Source organism: Bemisia tabaci, chromosome 7, assembly GCF_918797505.1.
Source record: "Bemisia tabaci chromosome 7, PGI_BMITA_v3".
Taxonomy (NCBI): Eukaryota; Metazoa; Arthropoda; class Insecta; order Hemiptera; family Aleyrodidae; genus Bemisia; species Bemisia tabaci.
In genome coordinates, this window is record NC_092799.1 from 33,251,039 (window position 1) to 33,266,424 (window position 15,386).

Sequence of the window (15,386 nt, forward strand, 5' to 3'; positions counted from 1 at the left end):
TGGCTGTTTGCCCCGAAAAGGTTTCCGAGGGAAATGCGCAGAGCGAGGCAGCAGTCAAGCCCCTGCTTTGCAGCCGCAGAACCGTTTGTTTGATGAGCTGCTGCACTTGCACTGTATCAGTGTCAAATGTTTTTGGTGCGAGCGGGGGAAGGGTGCGAATGTTGCCTCCGAGATGAGTCGCTAAATGCTTCCAGGTTTGTGTGAAAATTATTCAAGGCTAAGAAAATTCACACACTTAAGCTCTCTCGGATCATCATCTCACCGTTCAGGGAAAAGTATTCTGTTGATTTGGCCGCGGTGCATTGAGAAATATAGTGCAGTTATAAAATAAGTGCAGTTTTTGATATTTCGAGATATAAGCGTTTGAAGTTTCGAAATTACATGGATCCTCACGAAGAGAAAGTTCAAACTGACTTTTCGATACGTAAAAATTGGACTTTGGAAGCGAATATCTCACTGAGTATGCATTAAGACTAGTTTTACTGGAAATAATTATTATCTCAATTATTTCAAAAACTCCACTTAACCGCCTTACCATCTAAGCCCCCTCAGTCCGGCTATAGGGACTTAGCTTGGGCTCATAATAAACAAGAAAGTATTAGCTTAGAAAGTATATCGGCTCGGCTAACCAAATTTTTCGGTCATTCACAACTTATTTTGTCTTTCATAAAAAGATTTGGAGTAATAATATTTCAAAGTTGCAAATCTTCCACTCGCAACGCCGGCATTCATCAACAAACTATTTGGAATTTTTAAATGAAAATTTCATTGATTTTCCCTCTGATCACGAGTAAAAATGAACCCATTCTGTGCGGAAATTGAAAAATTATATTCACCGTAAGAAAATGAATAGTTTGCGCCAATTTTGCAACCTTGAAAGATGTCTACGTTCCTAACTCGTCTCGAGATCGACGATTTGTGTAACTGAAAGTAATTTTAAATGAACGTTGTAAATAACACGCCAAGCCAGGAAATGCATACTATTGCATACCTACTTTGAGGTGTTTCAATAATTTCGTTCATTATTATGTTACTGAGATCATGTTCTTGAACAATTTTTTCGTAATATTTGTGGAGAGTATTCTTGAATTAATAAATATTGTGCGCACAAAATTTCATGTAATGACGATGAGGGGTCCCCCCCCCCCCCCCAAACAAGTGAAATTTACCAAGAAATGTGTGAATGCACTCACATGAAGTACAAGTTTTCTTTTTTCACAGTGAGTACATGCGTTATATGCGCGTGACTGGTAATTTTTAAGTTTATTCTTTTTCAATGTAATGCAATAGAGTCGTTTCAAACATATTTTGTGTATATTTCACGTCAGAGTGGATTTCCTGGGGGGCTCGCATCTCGTCGAAATCATGAACTAACGTGGAGACAGCATGCTGTATACCCCACATAAGTCATTTTAAAGGGGAAGCCATTTATTTGAGCGTCATATCATGATAGAATTACCATGCGTCGTCACAATTCAAGTACCTGTATGTGGCTATACCTATCTCTCCGTCTCAAGAAGAGGAAGGCTTTTTTTCGGAATCATTGAATCCTGCTGCATCTAATTATTGGAATACATGTTTAATAAGGTAAGTTAAATTTATTTTTTTCTCTCTCTTTCCCTCCTCTTAATTGGACGTATTTCTGTCAAACGGAACTATGTGCATAATGACGTGAGCCCTGTTATGCATGTATTCTTATGGGTCTCAGGGCCTTTGTCTTAATGCACATAGTTTTGTCTAATAGAAATACGTCCAATTCATCTAAATATTATATGCCTTTATGACCGTCTGCGGAAAAGACATCCCAGAGTTCTCACTTCAAAAATCGCAGCTTGGAAAACATAGCACTCTTAGCAGTTTGATTTGGTGTCCTTGTTAGTGTCTAATGTTTTGTCGTACCCAAGATTGCTTCCTAAAAAATAGTTCGCTTGTACTCTGATTCTTTGATGCCCGAAACCCGTCCCGCAACGAAGAACAGGAGAGAGACGGAATCCTTAAAGTTAGGGTTCAATGAGAGAGATGAACGGAGAATAAATGGACTGCATTTTGCCATTTGGAACTATAAGTTCTGGCTCTTCTGGAAAATCACTTAGGTTCATAGGGAAAATAATGGCACATACATTGTTTTTAAACCGGGCTAGAATTTATAGTTCCAAATTGCAAAATGTAGTCCAAATGGAGGTAATGTCGATGGAAGCCTCATCAAATGTATATCTTTCAAACCCAAAATATAGTAGGAGTGGACAACTTTCGAGAATGTTAGTTTGGTCTCAAGTTTTCCATGATATAAATTGCAGTGTTGAAGTAGAAAGATACAAATGAAAGTTGTTTAATGATCAAAAAACACATTAGGTCGTTAAGTCGTGACTTCACATTCTATCAATTATTCTTAAGAGTAACCGTTGAATGAAACAATTTCACACCAAAGAGAATATTGCGCAAAATGTATCGACAAAAAGCAGTGGCAACAGTCTGCATGAAATATCAATATTTTTGTTTAGAAACAAGACAATCATTTTTTCGTGCATCTTTGTGTTAATGTTACCTTTAAAGTGCGTAATTCAGTTAAAGTCTACCTTATTTAGTTGATGCTTAGAATAACGAATTGCGCACTTTAACGGTAAAATTAATATATTTCTGAAAATAAGTTTCTATTCGCGCAAAATTCATTGGCATGAAGAAGAAATCTCATTTTTACTCTCGTAATTTGTGACATCTCGTCGTATTTTATTTAGACCGTAACTCGTGATTCGACCATCCAACTGGTGTAGAGATGACAAGAGTAATTCAAATTGTTACGAAGATATGATCGTATTTCTGTCCAGAAATTTTGGCTGCGTTTTACATGTAATTGAAGCAAGAATACGTGACATTTTCAGATAGAAATTCCGGAACTTCCGTTAGTGAAAATACGATTTGCTAGTGGCAATGTCATAATGTTGCTCTGCCCTTGGTTTTTTTCCTGCAAAAAGACAGTTTTGGATGCCACAACAACGTGAAGGAATTATTAAAAATGCGCAATATTAGAATGAGTCAGGAGTACGTTTTCTTTGCAAAAATTAATGACAATAAGTCATTAATTATGAAATTAGACCGAGGGAAATGCCGTAGAAAAAAATCATAGGGTTCACGCAAGTTTCTTATATGCTGGTCTGACAAAGAAGACCCATGCAAAGATCGCAGAGCGTAAAAAGTTGTCTGAGAACGCTCTGTCGATTAGTTAACTTAATTTTAATCCAACGCCACGGAAGTTGCGCTTCAATTCAGCCCATTGTGATAATGAAGACTTTTTAGGAGCAAGATTGGTCTAATTGTGTTAGTGGCCGGATGCAGCTGGTAAATATTGCGTCACCATGGGCTCCGCAGTTGTTGCTTGTTGCCCCACAACAGAGCACACGTTCTCGGTGCATATAAGTGAAAACAAATGAGCCTTTCAATTTGAGGGCACTTGCCGCTCATGTCAATGACCGGAGCAAATGGAATTGTTTTCTGCACCAATTCGAGTTTCTAAGCCGAGAGTGAATAGGTTAATTGAAATGTCTGATGATGAGAGAGATTGGAGTACTTGTTTTCTTACAGGCCGAATCCGTTTTTAACTTCCGCCTCTTCGGTCAACCCCACGAATTTTTCTTTCATTTTCGGCTGATGAAAGGGATTACTACTCAAGAAATACGGATGCATAAACTGATTTTGTTCTGGTATAACTCAGGGCCGGATTAAGGGGGTGGCCACGTGGGCCGCGGCCCATGGCGGCAAATCTAGGGGCGGCAAATTTTGCATTTTTTTAAATTTAGGTATAAAAAAATCGGATTTAGAAAAAAAAATTACAAACGAGAAAAGGATACAAAATCTCTCATTTCCTGAGAGTATAGTAATTTCTAATCTTGTTGTCTTTCAGTGATACAAGAGACAGCACCTTTAATTAGTCGAGTTAAGAGAGAAACCAAACACACAATTTGGCCTGGAACGGCGCGACTTACCAAGCGAGAAATGATGACGAGGACTTGAGATGAAAAGGAGAAGCCCTCGGCGCGGCGATCGGCATGTAACACATATTAGCGCCTACAAGACTGCACGAATACTTCACGCATTGCATCAAACTTAGTGCGGTCAGTGCGGACAGCGTGAAACGGATAGCGCCTATAAGAATGCATGAATATTTCACGCATTGCGTCAAACATAGTGCAGTCAGCGTGAAACGCATAGTGCCTACAAAACTGCGTAAATACTTCACGCATTGCGCCAAACACGGTGCGGTCGGCGCAAGTTAAAATCATTAAACCAAATTTTGTGTTTTTAAATTAACAAAAATAGCAAAATTAACAATTTTTTTGGTGGGAAGAAAAAACTGCTGCTGCGGCCGGCTAGCGGCATTCACACAAAACAATGATAAAAAAGGCGATAGGAATAAATAAAAGGATAAATATATATGCTAAATAATAATGACAACCGAACAAGAAAATAGCAACATGAGCAAATAACAAAACACTAAACCGCAAACTTAACTACCGTACCCGACCTAACATTTTGTAAGCTAAGGAGCTAAATGAGAGAAGTTGGCCCAAAGGGCCAACTTAATTCAGGGACTTACATTTCTCGACGTTCCGAATCCGCGATAGTTATTCGAGTGAGAACCCCCTTGAACCCACCGAGGCATCAGGGTGAGATTGTTGACCAAGCCCAAGTGACTCTTATCAAATCACTTCCGATTGGCCCCAATCACCACCCACGCTCATCAGCCCTCCAATCCGGGAGACCGATGAGTACCTCGGAAATGCAAGACAACGGGAAAAAGAGAAACTGCATTCCACTGCACCCAGCTGCAGCCCTCCTTTGTTTTCCTCCCTTGCGTCTTACGGCAAGTTTCTTAGAGGGACGCAAAATGAGAGCAGCAAGCCAGCAAGTGCAGTGCGGCCAGGTCTCCTCCCCCACTGTCTCCCATTTCCTGGAGGGTTCCAAAGGGACTCTCAGGGCTCCCGCCACTTGCTAAGGTCGAGCACTCCAGCCTTGTCTCCGGGACCTGGTTACAGATTACCCCCAATTTCTGAATATGCTACTTGAAGCAAGTAGCATCTTCAGAACTTGAGTTTCCGAACAGAGACTGACAAGCTGCTTTGACAAAAAAAAAGTTGTTTACATTTTTAAGAATTTCTTGTTTAGCTGTCACTCTTATGTTATTGAAAAATTTGCATCCATCATAAACAAATTACATTAATTGCTAAATGTCATAGGGGATAACAAGAAACTCAAAATACTTATACCTACTATTTTACCTAAAGGTTAGGAGAAAAAATTCAATAATGAATAAAACAAAGAATAAAGACGCCATCAAAGGGCACAAAGAAATTTTAAAATCAGTTATGAGAATAATAAACATAATTAGGTACACTAGAAAAGGTAAAAATGGTTATGAAGATAATAAGCACAAGCAAGTAAGAATAATAAACATAATCAAAGGTACAATAGAAAAAGGTAAGAACGGTTATAAAAATAATAATAAACATAACGGCAAAGTGAGTATAAAATAATAACAAGGCATGAGAATAATAAACATAGAGGTACAATAGAAAAAGGTAAAAATCGTTATGAAAATAATAAACCTAATCAAGGGTGGGTACAAAGAAATAGATCAAACTGGGTACTGCCGTTAAGTTTACAGTATATTAATCGTGGCATGTGTGACTTTGTTGAGATATTATGAGAGCTTAAATCAGTATTGTTTTCTTTGTTAAATAGGTTGATTCATAGCCTTTGTGATAATGGGTCTTGTTCAATGAACTTATTAAAATCCTTAGGGGCAGGGACACCACTGGCAATCGACCCTTTCATTGGCCAGTTGTTTCAGCGTTTTCCTTGGCCTTCGGTAAACACTGAAACTGGTTTTCTAAAAAAAAATTGGGGCCAAAAAAAAATTAGGTCATTGGTGGCCGGCCATGATCAGCCTTTCGACTCGGTCCACTGGGAAACATTACATTGCTTAAGTAGTGATAAAAAATAAGAATAAAGAAAAACCACTTAAGTGACATACAACAAACTGTTTAAACACAGTATAACATTAATAAGGTAAACACAAAAAGAAATCCATGAATTGACCCAGTCTGCTCGTTATTCATGGTGTTTTTCACTAACTGACCCTAATCAGTGAAATGAAATACTTATGAGGTCAGTACTGCTGTAACTAAGAATGCTCAAATTTACAGGTTTCCTACCCTTAAAGTTTCAGGGGACGGGACTAAATGGGTTGGTTAGGGGGGGGGGGGGGAGGGGGTGTGGGGGGGGGGGGGGGGGGGGGGGGGGGGGGGGGGGGGGGGGGGGGGGTGGGGGGGTGGGGGGGGGGGGGGGGGGGGGGGGGGGGGGGGGGGGGGGGGGGGGGGGGGTGGGGGGGGGGGGGGGGGGGGGGGGGGGGGGGGGGGGGGGGGGGGGGGGGGTGGGGGGGGGGGGGGGGGGGGTGGGGGGGGGGGGGGGGGGGGGGGGGGGGGGGGGGGGGGGGTGGGGGGGGGGGGGGGGGGGGGGGGGGGGGGGGGGGTGGGGGGGGGGGGGGGGGGGGGGGGGGGGGGGGGGGGGGGGGGGGGGGGGGGGGGGGGGGGGGGGGGGGGGGGGGGGGGGGTGGGGGGGTGGGGGGGGGGGGGGGGGGGGGGGGGGGGGGGGGGGGGTGGGGGGGGGGGGGGTGTGGGGGGTGGGGGTGGGGGGGGGGTGGGGGGAGTAGGGATTATTTGGGGAATGGTTTAAGGGGGGGGTTATTGGGGATGTTTTTGTGGGGTTTTGGAGGGGTTGGTGGGGGGGGGTTGTTTGCGGATGATTTTGGGCAACCATGTTGTGACGTCACTAACGACTGGTTAATTGTTGGGTGTTGCGTAACTATCAGGGGCAAGTATAGACGATACCAACGTTGTAAAATTGAGCGGGAAAATTTGAATTAATTACGGGTGATGGATGTTTTACACCGTAAAATGGCAACCGCCTTTTCATGCTGTGACGTCACCAACGTTGTAAAATTGAGCGGGAAAATTTGAATTCATTACCGGTGATGGGTGTTTTACACCGTAAAATGGTAACCGTCTTTTCATGCTGTGGCGTTACCAACCTTGTAAAATTGAGCAGAAAAATCGGGGTTAATTTAAGGGTGTTGAATGATTTACTGGGCGATATGATGTGAAATTGAGCGGGAAAATTTCGGGTGTTTTAGAGTATAAAATGATAGCCGTCTTTTCATGCTGTGACGACACATCAGTCGACATTGAAAAAAAAATTGGGCTCGGCTCGGCTCGGCTCGGCTCGGCTCGGCTCGGGTCGGGTGAATTTTCAAAATCTACCTTTGACAAGACTCGTGCAATGTAATCACCCTGTACAACGGTGAAAATTTCCGAAAATTTAATAATCTTATAAACACGAACCGAAGGAATGTGTTGGTGTAATGCGTGAATATTTCAACATGTGACGACACCACACTGGCCTCTATTGCGTCATTCTAGGATACCAAGAAAATGAGATCCCTATGCTAGGAAAAGAAGTACCTATAGATTTCTATCTGTTGACAGCGAATCTTACCGAGAGGGGGTTATAACTTTCGAGTCACCCGGTTGGTAATTGAATAATTATCTTCGTTTTTAATCGACGCGACATTTCGTCGGTGGAATTTAAACCCGGTAGGTAATTGAATAATTATTATTATTATTTTTTATCATCGCTTTTAACCGCTGTGGAATTTCTAGCAAGAGAGGAATGTGATACTTGATGCTGCGCTTTCCTAATACCGAGTGTATACCGCGTAATAAGCCGAATCTTTTTTCGGTGGGCTATGAACATGACCGTGAGAATTATATCAAATACTTGAAGGGTCAAATACCTGAAGAGTCGTGATGTGACATTTATTTTTTTTTTCTATATCAAAATCATCTATAAATGCTGAGGATGAACCCCGGAGTAACTTCATACTGTTACTCTGCCAGTTGGTTCCTCTGCCTCGTGACGTGCTCTGCTTCGTGTCATCCTCAAGTGGTGAGTCTACTTACATGTTTTCAAATCGAAAATTTCTAGTGAATTATATTACCCGAAAGTGACTTGTTTCCATTGCAATATTTCAAAACGAAAGTGACTTGTTTTAACAATTTTTCATTCCAATATTCCAAATCGAGAATTTCTAGTCAAAAAAATATTACCCAAAAATTTCTAGACACATATATTACCCGAAAATTGAAAATTTCTAGCGAATTATGCCAGCCGAAAGTGACCTGATTTAATCCAATAATTTCTAACGAATTATATTACCCGAAAGCGAGTTGTTTTCAAATCGAAAATTTCAGTTCATTCAATCGAAAATTTCCAGTTCATTTAAATCGATAATTTCAAATCGAAAATTTCCACTCCATTCAAATCGATAATTTCAAATCCAAAATTTCTATAAAAAAACCTACTTGATCCTCTTCTGAAAACAGATTTCTCTCACAATTACAGATTCACCTCCTCCTTTCGACAGCTTTTATTCCTGAGCGTGTCTCATTTTGAAAATCTTAAATTGGTGAGTCTATGTGTTTTACTGCTAGTTCGAAGGAAACAATATTCCAATAATTTCCATTCCAATAATTTTCAGACAAATATATCACCCGAAAATCGGAAATTTCTAGTGAGTTGATTTAATCAAATAATTTCTGGTGAATTATATTGCCCGAAAGTGACTTCTTTTAATTCAAACTGTATTCAAATCGATAATTCCAAATCTAAAATTTCCAGTGCATTCAATCGAAAATTTCCAGTTCATTCAACTCGATAATTTCTAATCGATAATTTCAAAATCGAAAATTTCCACTCCATTCAAATCGATAATTTCTATAAAAAAAAACTACTTGATTATCTTCTGAAAACCATTTTCTCTATCTCAATTACAGATTCACCTCGTGATATTTTCACCTCCCGCCAGCTTATACCTGAGCGTGTCTCATTTTTAAAATCTTAAATTGGTGAGTCTATGTCTGTGTGTTTTACTGTATTCAAATCGAAATTTTCCACTGCATTCAAATCGTTAATTTCAAATCGAAATCGAAAATTTCTAGAGAAGAAAGGAAAAAAAAAGAAAAGTCATCTGTTTTAATCCAAAATTTTTATGAAAACCTAGTTAATCTTCTGAAAACCTAGTTAATCTTCTGAAAACCAATTTCTCTCTCTCTCTCAATTACAGATTCACCTCGTGATATTTTAACCTCCCGTTTTCAAGTTTGATATTGTTTCTCAATTCTGTTTGTTTGATTGATTGATTGATTGATGGTTCACGTCAAGTGAAAATGTGTTTCATTTTACCGAAAAAGTGATGGTTTTTTATATCAATTTCAGATACTTCTTCGTTTTTTTCCACCTGTCACCCGTGTGTCCTCCTCGTTCTTACCCGACATCTAAAAAAAAGTGAGTTCCTTCTTCAAAATTTTCTTCTCCTTCTTCTTCATCTAAAAATGGCTCCTACGTTTTACTGCAACTACTGTGACATCCATTACACTGAAAACTACGCCCACGATTCGAGCGTGGAGCACATAACCAACCTTTTCGAATCTGAACTAAGCGAGGAGGACCTAACGGTTAAATCGTTCTTCTTCAAAAACGAGGACCCTCAACTCTCCGATCTCACCGAATTTTTTGCGATAAAAAAAAATGAAATTGTAGATAAGCTTAGATTTATTTTAGACAATTATACCGAAGTAAAAATTAAAATTAATAGCTACTTGATAAGGACTGATTCGAGTAAAAATGAAAAGAGAGGGCTTAGTATCGTGACGAAATACGTCAATAGCCCTCCGATTTCAGATCTCGAATCAGTGTACGATCACTTTGTAAGTAAGAATTTAGAAATAAAAGAAGTCTTGTCCCCGACGCCTCTTCCAGCGGAGCCAACGTCAGCATCGTCAACCTCGTTAAACGAGGATGACGTCATTGGCGATGAGGAGGCACCAGCGGTGGCGGGGCCGGGAGCGCTGCCTCTTCCAGCAGAGTCACCAGCACCAGCAGCTTCACCCTCGTTGAACGAGGATGATGACGTCATCGGAGATGATGAGGCAGCAGCGGCGGCGGGGGCGGTGGTGGTGGTGGTGCTGACACTGCTCGGTGTCGAAGTTCGGTTTTTAGAGGGAAAATTCGCACGTTACTGCGAGATTTGCGAAGATTTCTATCTGAAAACCTTGCGGCACAACCGCACTTTCGACCATCTCCGGAATTTGTTCGGGTCCGACGAGCAAGTTCGCGAAATGCCTGCCGCCGCGGGGGGCCAACTTCGGACTTTTTTCATCAAAAATACCGACCCGAGCGTTTTGGATACGGATCTGCACTTGAAACAAATCAAATTTCTCATCGTTCAAATTTTAAAAGACGCGCTATCCCAACTTCAAACAATAAAATCCAATATAATCGTCCATTCCGAATACATTTTACCGAGAGAGGGGGAAATTCAGGGGGTCTCATTCAAAACAAAAAATTTCAATATTTATCACGAAGCCGATTGTCAAAACACTTACTTGCTATTTGAATCCAGTATCAAAAAAGAGAGTGCAGATTTCTATCTAAAAGGCTCGGGTTGGACCATTAGCAAAATCATAGGCTCCGAGCTGAGAGTGAATAAATTCAATGTCGTAGCATCTAGTGGCTCTAGTTATTTACCTCTACCTATAAGCACTAAGTACGTAGTAAATTGTAAAAATCGAGATTCTCGCTGCTTCATGTACGCCATGCTGGCTAAATATCTGCCTAAAGCGGGAAAAGAGAAAGACCCAGCTCTTACGAACAATACCTGGATAAATATGACTTTAGCTGCGTCAATTTCCCGTCGAGATCGAGGAAATAGGCAAATTCGAAAAACGGAATAACTGCTCCGTCTCGGTTTTCGGGTTGGGCCGTGTCGGAGATAAGGAAACGATTCGCGTGTTTCCTATTCGTGTGAGTTTGAGAGAAATCGAGAATCGACACACCGATCTCTTGTACATCACCGATGAGAGCGAGAGCAAATTTCACTATTGCTACATTTCCAATTTTGATAGTCTAGTCCGTAAGCAGATAACAAAATCCAAGAACAGGATTTATATCTGCAAGAAATGTTTCGCTCATAAATATAGTCCCGAAGATCTGACGGCTCATAAAAAACTGTGTTACGCTATATCTAGCGATTTGTTCATAGCCTCTGCCCCTCGGGATTTAGTCAAATGTTTCAAAGACGAGAACAAAATGATTCCAAATAACTTTCTGGTTTTCGCCGATTTTGAAAGTTATTTGGAAAAAATTGATCACGACCCCGGTTTAAATTCTTTCAATTTCAGACGTCACCAGCCCCTGTCTTACGCATATCTCATCGTTTCTACAGATCCCAATTTCAACACCCCCTCCCCTGTTCTCTATCGAGGTAAAGACCCCCATGTTCATTTCGTGAAAAAGATGATCGAAATTGCGCAGGAGATAAACGAGAGTTACAATGATCGCAATTCCGAAATTATAATGAGCCCGTCGGATCTTCTCGATTTTGAAAATGCTAGCAATTGTAAAATTTGCCATGTCAGTTTTGACGCCCCAGGCGTTGTAAAGTGTCGCGATCACTCGCACGAATATTCGCCAGAGGGGGAGTCTAACTATCGAGGCGCACTTTGCAGTCTATGCAATATCAAGTACCGTCACCCCGCCCATATGACGGTTGTTTATCACAACGGGTCCAAGTACGATTTCAAATACGTGGTTCAAGGGCTCCAAGGGCTTCCGTATCGCGTTGAAATCGTACCAGCGAGCGAGGAGAATTTCATAAGCATCAAAGTGTACGTATCGCAACGGTTTCATATTCGATTCATCGATTCCTATCGATTCCTCCCGTCATCTTTGGACAAACTCGTCTCGACGCTCGATGAGTCGGCCTTCACGTACACGCGACGGTTCTGCTCCACTCCGGCGCAGTACCGTATCGCTCGACGAAAACCGGTTTTTTGTTACGATTTTGTCGACAGTCCCGACAAGCTGGAGCTCACCGAGCCGCCGGCACCCGAACATTTTTACAATTCTCTCACCGACACGGCGGTGACGCCTGAGGATTATGCAAATTTTCTCGAGGCCTGGAAAGAGTTCGGGTGCCGAACGCTCGGCGAATATTATGATTTTTACCTTTGTTGCGATGTGAATTTGCTCGCCGATTTGTGCCTCGATTTTAGAGCTCTGTGTCTCAAGGTTTACGGCCTCGATTGTTTCAATTACATGACGCTACCGAGTTTCGGGTTCTCGGCCGCGCTCAAAACCACGCAGGCTCGTATCAAGCTGTTCAAAGACTACGAGATGACCTTGATGACCATGTCCGGGATACGGGGCGGTATTGTTCAAGTGGGCAAACGCTACATGAAGCCCAATAACCCGCTTTGCGAAGACTACGATCCTTCAGCTCCACATTCTTGGGGACTGTACCTGGACATAAATTCTCTGTACGCGCACACGATGACTCTGAGTTTGCCGTACGATGATTACAGGTGGCTCACCGCGGACGAGCTGTCGCGGCTCGACGTCACCGCGGTGCCCGATGACGCGCCGACCGGCTACGTGCTCGACGTATCGATTGCCTATCCCGAGCACTTGCACGAGCTTCATCAAGGGCTCCCGTTTTTGTGTAACAACGAATTACCTCCTCTGCCGAGCGCGAAACAACCCCGGCTCCTGGCATCGTTCCGTGACCGTGAAAATTACATCATTCACTACGTCACGTTGAAACAAGCCTTGCGCCACGGGCTCCGGCTGGTGAAAATCAACCGGGCTTTCAGTTTCAGCCAAAAACCTTTTTTGAAACCTTTCATTGAGAAGAATATCAAATTGAGGCAGACGCTAACGTCTAAATTTCACCAGGGGGTCGCGAAACTGCTCAGCAACAGCTGTTTCGGGAAATTTTTACAGAACCCTTTGAAACAGCGCAGGATTAAATTGGCGGTGAATAGCGAGCAAATTTTGAAACTGGTCGCCCGCGTTGATTTCCTCGATCGCACCCTCTTCGACGAGGAGCTGGCCGCCGTGCACATGCGCAAAACCGAGATCGTTTTTGACAGCGCGATCTTGGTGGGTTTTGCGGTGCTGGAACTGTCCAAGGTGCACATGTACCGATTTTATTACGATGTGATGATTCAAAGATACGGTCCCACGAGGTGTTTAAATACCTACCTGGATACAGATGGGCTGATACTAGAGGTTTTCACGGAAAATTGGTGGGAAGACATGAAGGAAATGTCGGACGAGTGGTTCGATTGCAGTGATCTACCCCCGGAGCACCCCTGTTTCTCGCTAAAAAATCGAAAAAGGACCGGGGTGATGAAGGATGAAACGTGCGGTAAGACGATCATCGAATTCGTGGGATTGATGAGTAAAATGTACGCCTACAGATTGGGAGGGGGAGGGGAGGGTATGCGAGCGAAAGGTGTACCAACCCGCGTTTTACACGCTACCGCCAACTTTGAGGTCTACAAGGATGTTTTGTTCAATAAGGAAAAAACCCACATTACCGAAAGGCGGATTCAAAGTAAGCACATGCAACTTTATTCGCGAGAAGAGTAGAAAAGTAGCTCTCTCCTCGGACGATCAAAAGCGTTACATTCTCCCCGACGGTGTGCACACACTCCCGTGGGGTCATCGCGACATTGTAGAGCCTCAAATTTGGCGGGAGACGAATAAAATCGCGGCGTTGCGAGCTCACTTTTTACCCGGTGGCAGCGGTAATGCTTCGAATCCCGAACCGTGCTCCGATCATGGGATCAGGTATTGTTTTTGCTCCGGTGAGAATGCCATGCTGGAGAAGTCGGTGACCGCACTGCTCGACGGTATTCCCCCGCGCCCCGCCTTTATCCACCCGAGCTGGCTCGAAAAAAACGGAGCATACCCGCTCGATTCGTTGGAGGAGACTTTTGGTAAATTCGGCCGCTGTATCGTGGCTTGTATAAGACTCACAGGTGAGCCGTACAGGCTTCGTTTGCCCAAGGATTTCGATAGAGCCCTCACGCGTGAAAACATTAGGGAAATTAACGCGGGTCAATTCTTCCTGAATTATCTCGGTCCTTTATCCCAAAGATCCCATAAATATAGTTTAAGCATACGAGAGACCTGTCCCCCACCGCCGGGCCCGATACCAGCCTCTCCTTCCCCTCCTCCTCCTCCTCCTCCTCCTCAATCGCCTGAGCGAGACGGGGCCGAAGCTGCTGCGCCGGCGGAGGAGGAGGCGGGGAGAGGAAGGAAAAGACGTGTTTCTGTCTCCGTCAATGAGTCTGGTGCGATGTCTACAAGCACCGCGCCGCCCGCAGGTAGCCGTAGACCCGACCGTGAGGATGCCGATCTAAAACGCTTCCGAAAATTTTGTGAGAGGCAATTGCCTTGCAGCTCGCGCGGTCCCCGGTAATGACCTATCACGGCGAGGATCTCGATTTGTAAATATAGATATGTATATATATTATGTTAATTCTCAGCTCGAGTCCTGAAGATATTACAATGTTGCCAAGATTGTGCAACTTCTTTTGGAGGAAAAACCCGGTTATCCATTAATAGTTCCTATTTTACTCGTTAAAAAAAATGTAAATTTAAGACAAAAATTAGCATCTAAATTTCTTAGTTTTTCACGATTTCACTAATACAATGTAAATACGATTCACTAATCAATGTAAATACGGTTCACTAATCAATGTAAATATGGTTCACTAATCAATGTAAATATGATTCACTAATCAATGGAGGGAGCACACACACTCTCAATTTTCAGGTCTACGATGATGATGATGATGGTGTTTTCCAAGAATACCTCGCCCCACACGCTCTAGTTTTTTCTAATTTTCTAGTGGACTCCTTCAACGACGCCCAAGAAGAGAGAATATTGCCGAAGGATCTTACCGTGGGTGGAAGATACCCCCTCATCTCGCTTGCCAACTTCAAGGGAGATTACGGGCTGGGGCTCTACGCTTGGATTCGAGTCGAGGGGAAAGAGCGCATGCTCATACTCCCCTCGATTTTTGCCAAAAAAGTAAGCGAGGAGGATATCGCGAGCATCAACCAAGGCTCGGGGTATGTCCTCGTTTACAAAGGACCGGCAGGACGGACCCATTTGTACAAAATGGAGAAGAGTGATTATTGCAATCCATTTAGGCCCTCCACGTCAAATCAGCGTAATGGAGAAGAGTGAGGTAAAAATTAAAAATAATTTGCATCATCATCATCATGACATCATCATCATCATGATCACCATCCATCCGGCAACCATGTGGGCAACCAGGGAGTTGACAGCGGATCCTTAATGAGGATTAAGGATTATCATTATCATTATCATTAATCATTATTATTATTATTATTAATTCAGCTTTTTTCTCTCACTCGGATTGAAACAGCACAATGAGCCAGATCAAGTCAGAGAAAATTCC

The 15,386-nt window shown here is 42.9% G+C and overlaps 1 protein-coding gene across 1 annotated transcript; it reads left to right on the top strand.

The window, feature by feature from the left end:
* Window positions 1–11,071: 11,071 nt before the first annotated feature.
* On the top strand, window positions 11,072–14,858 carry LOC140225019 (uncharacterized). Its single transcript, XM_072302396.1, has 2 exons — window positions 11,072–14,249; window positions 14,283–14,858. The coding sequence occupies exon 1, from the start codon at window positions 11,200–11,202 to the stop codon at window positions 13,540–13,542; it is 2,343 nt and encodes a 780-aa protein (XP_072158497.1). The 5' UTR covers window positions 11,072–11,199; the 3' UTR covers window positions 13,543–14,249; window positions 14,283–14,858.
* The last annotated feature ends 528 nt before the right edge of the window (window positions 14,859–15,386 follow it).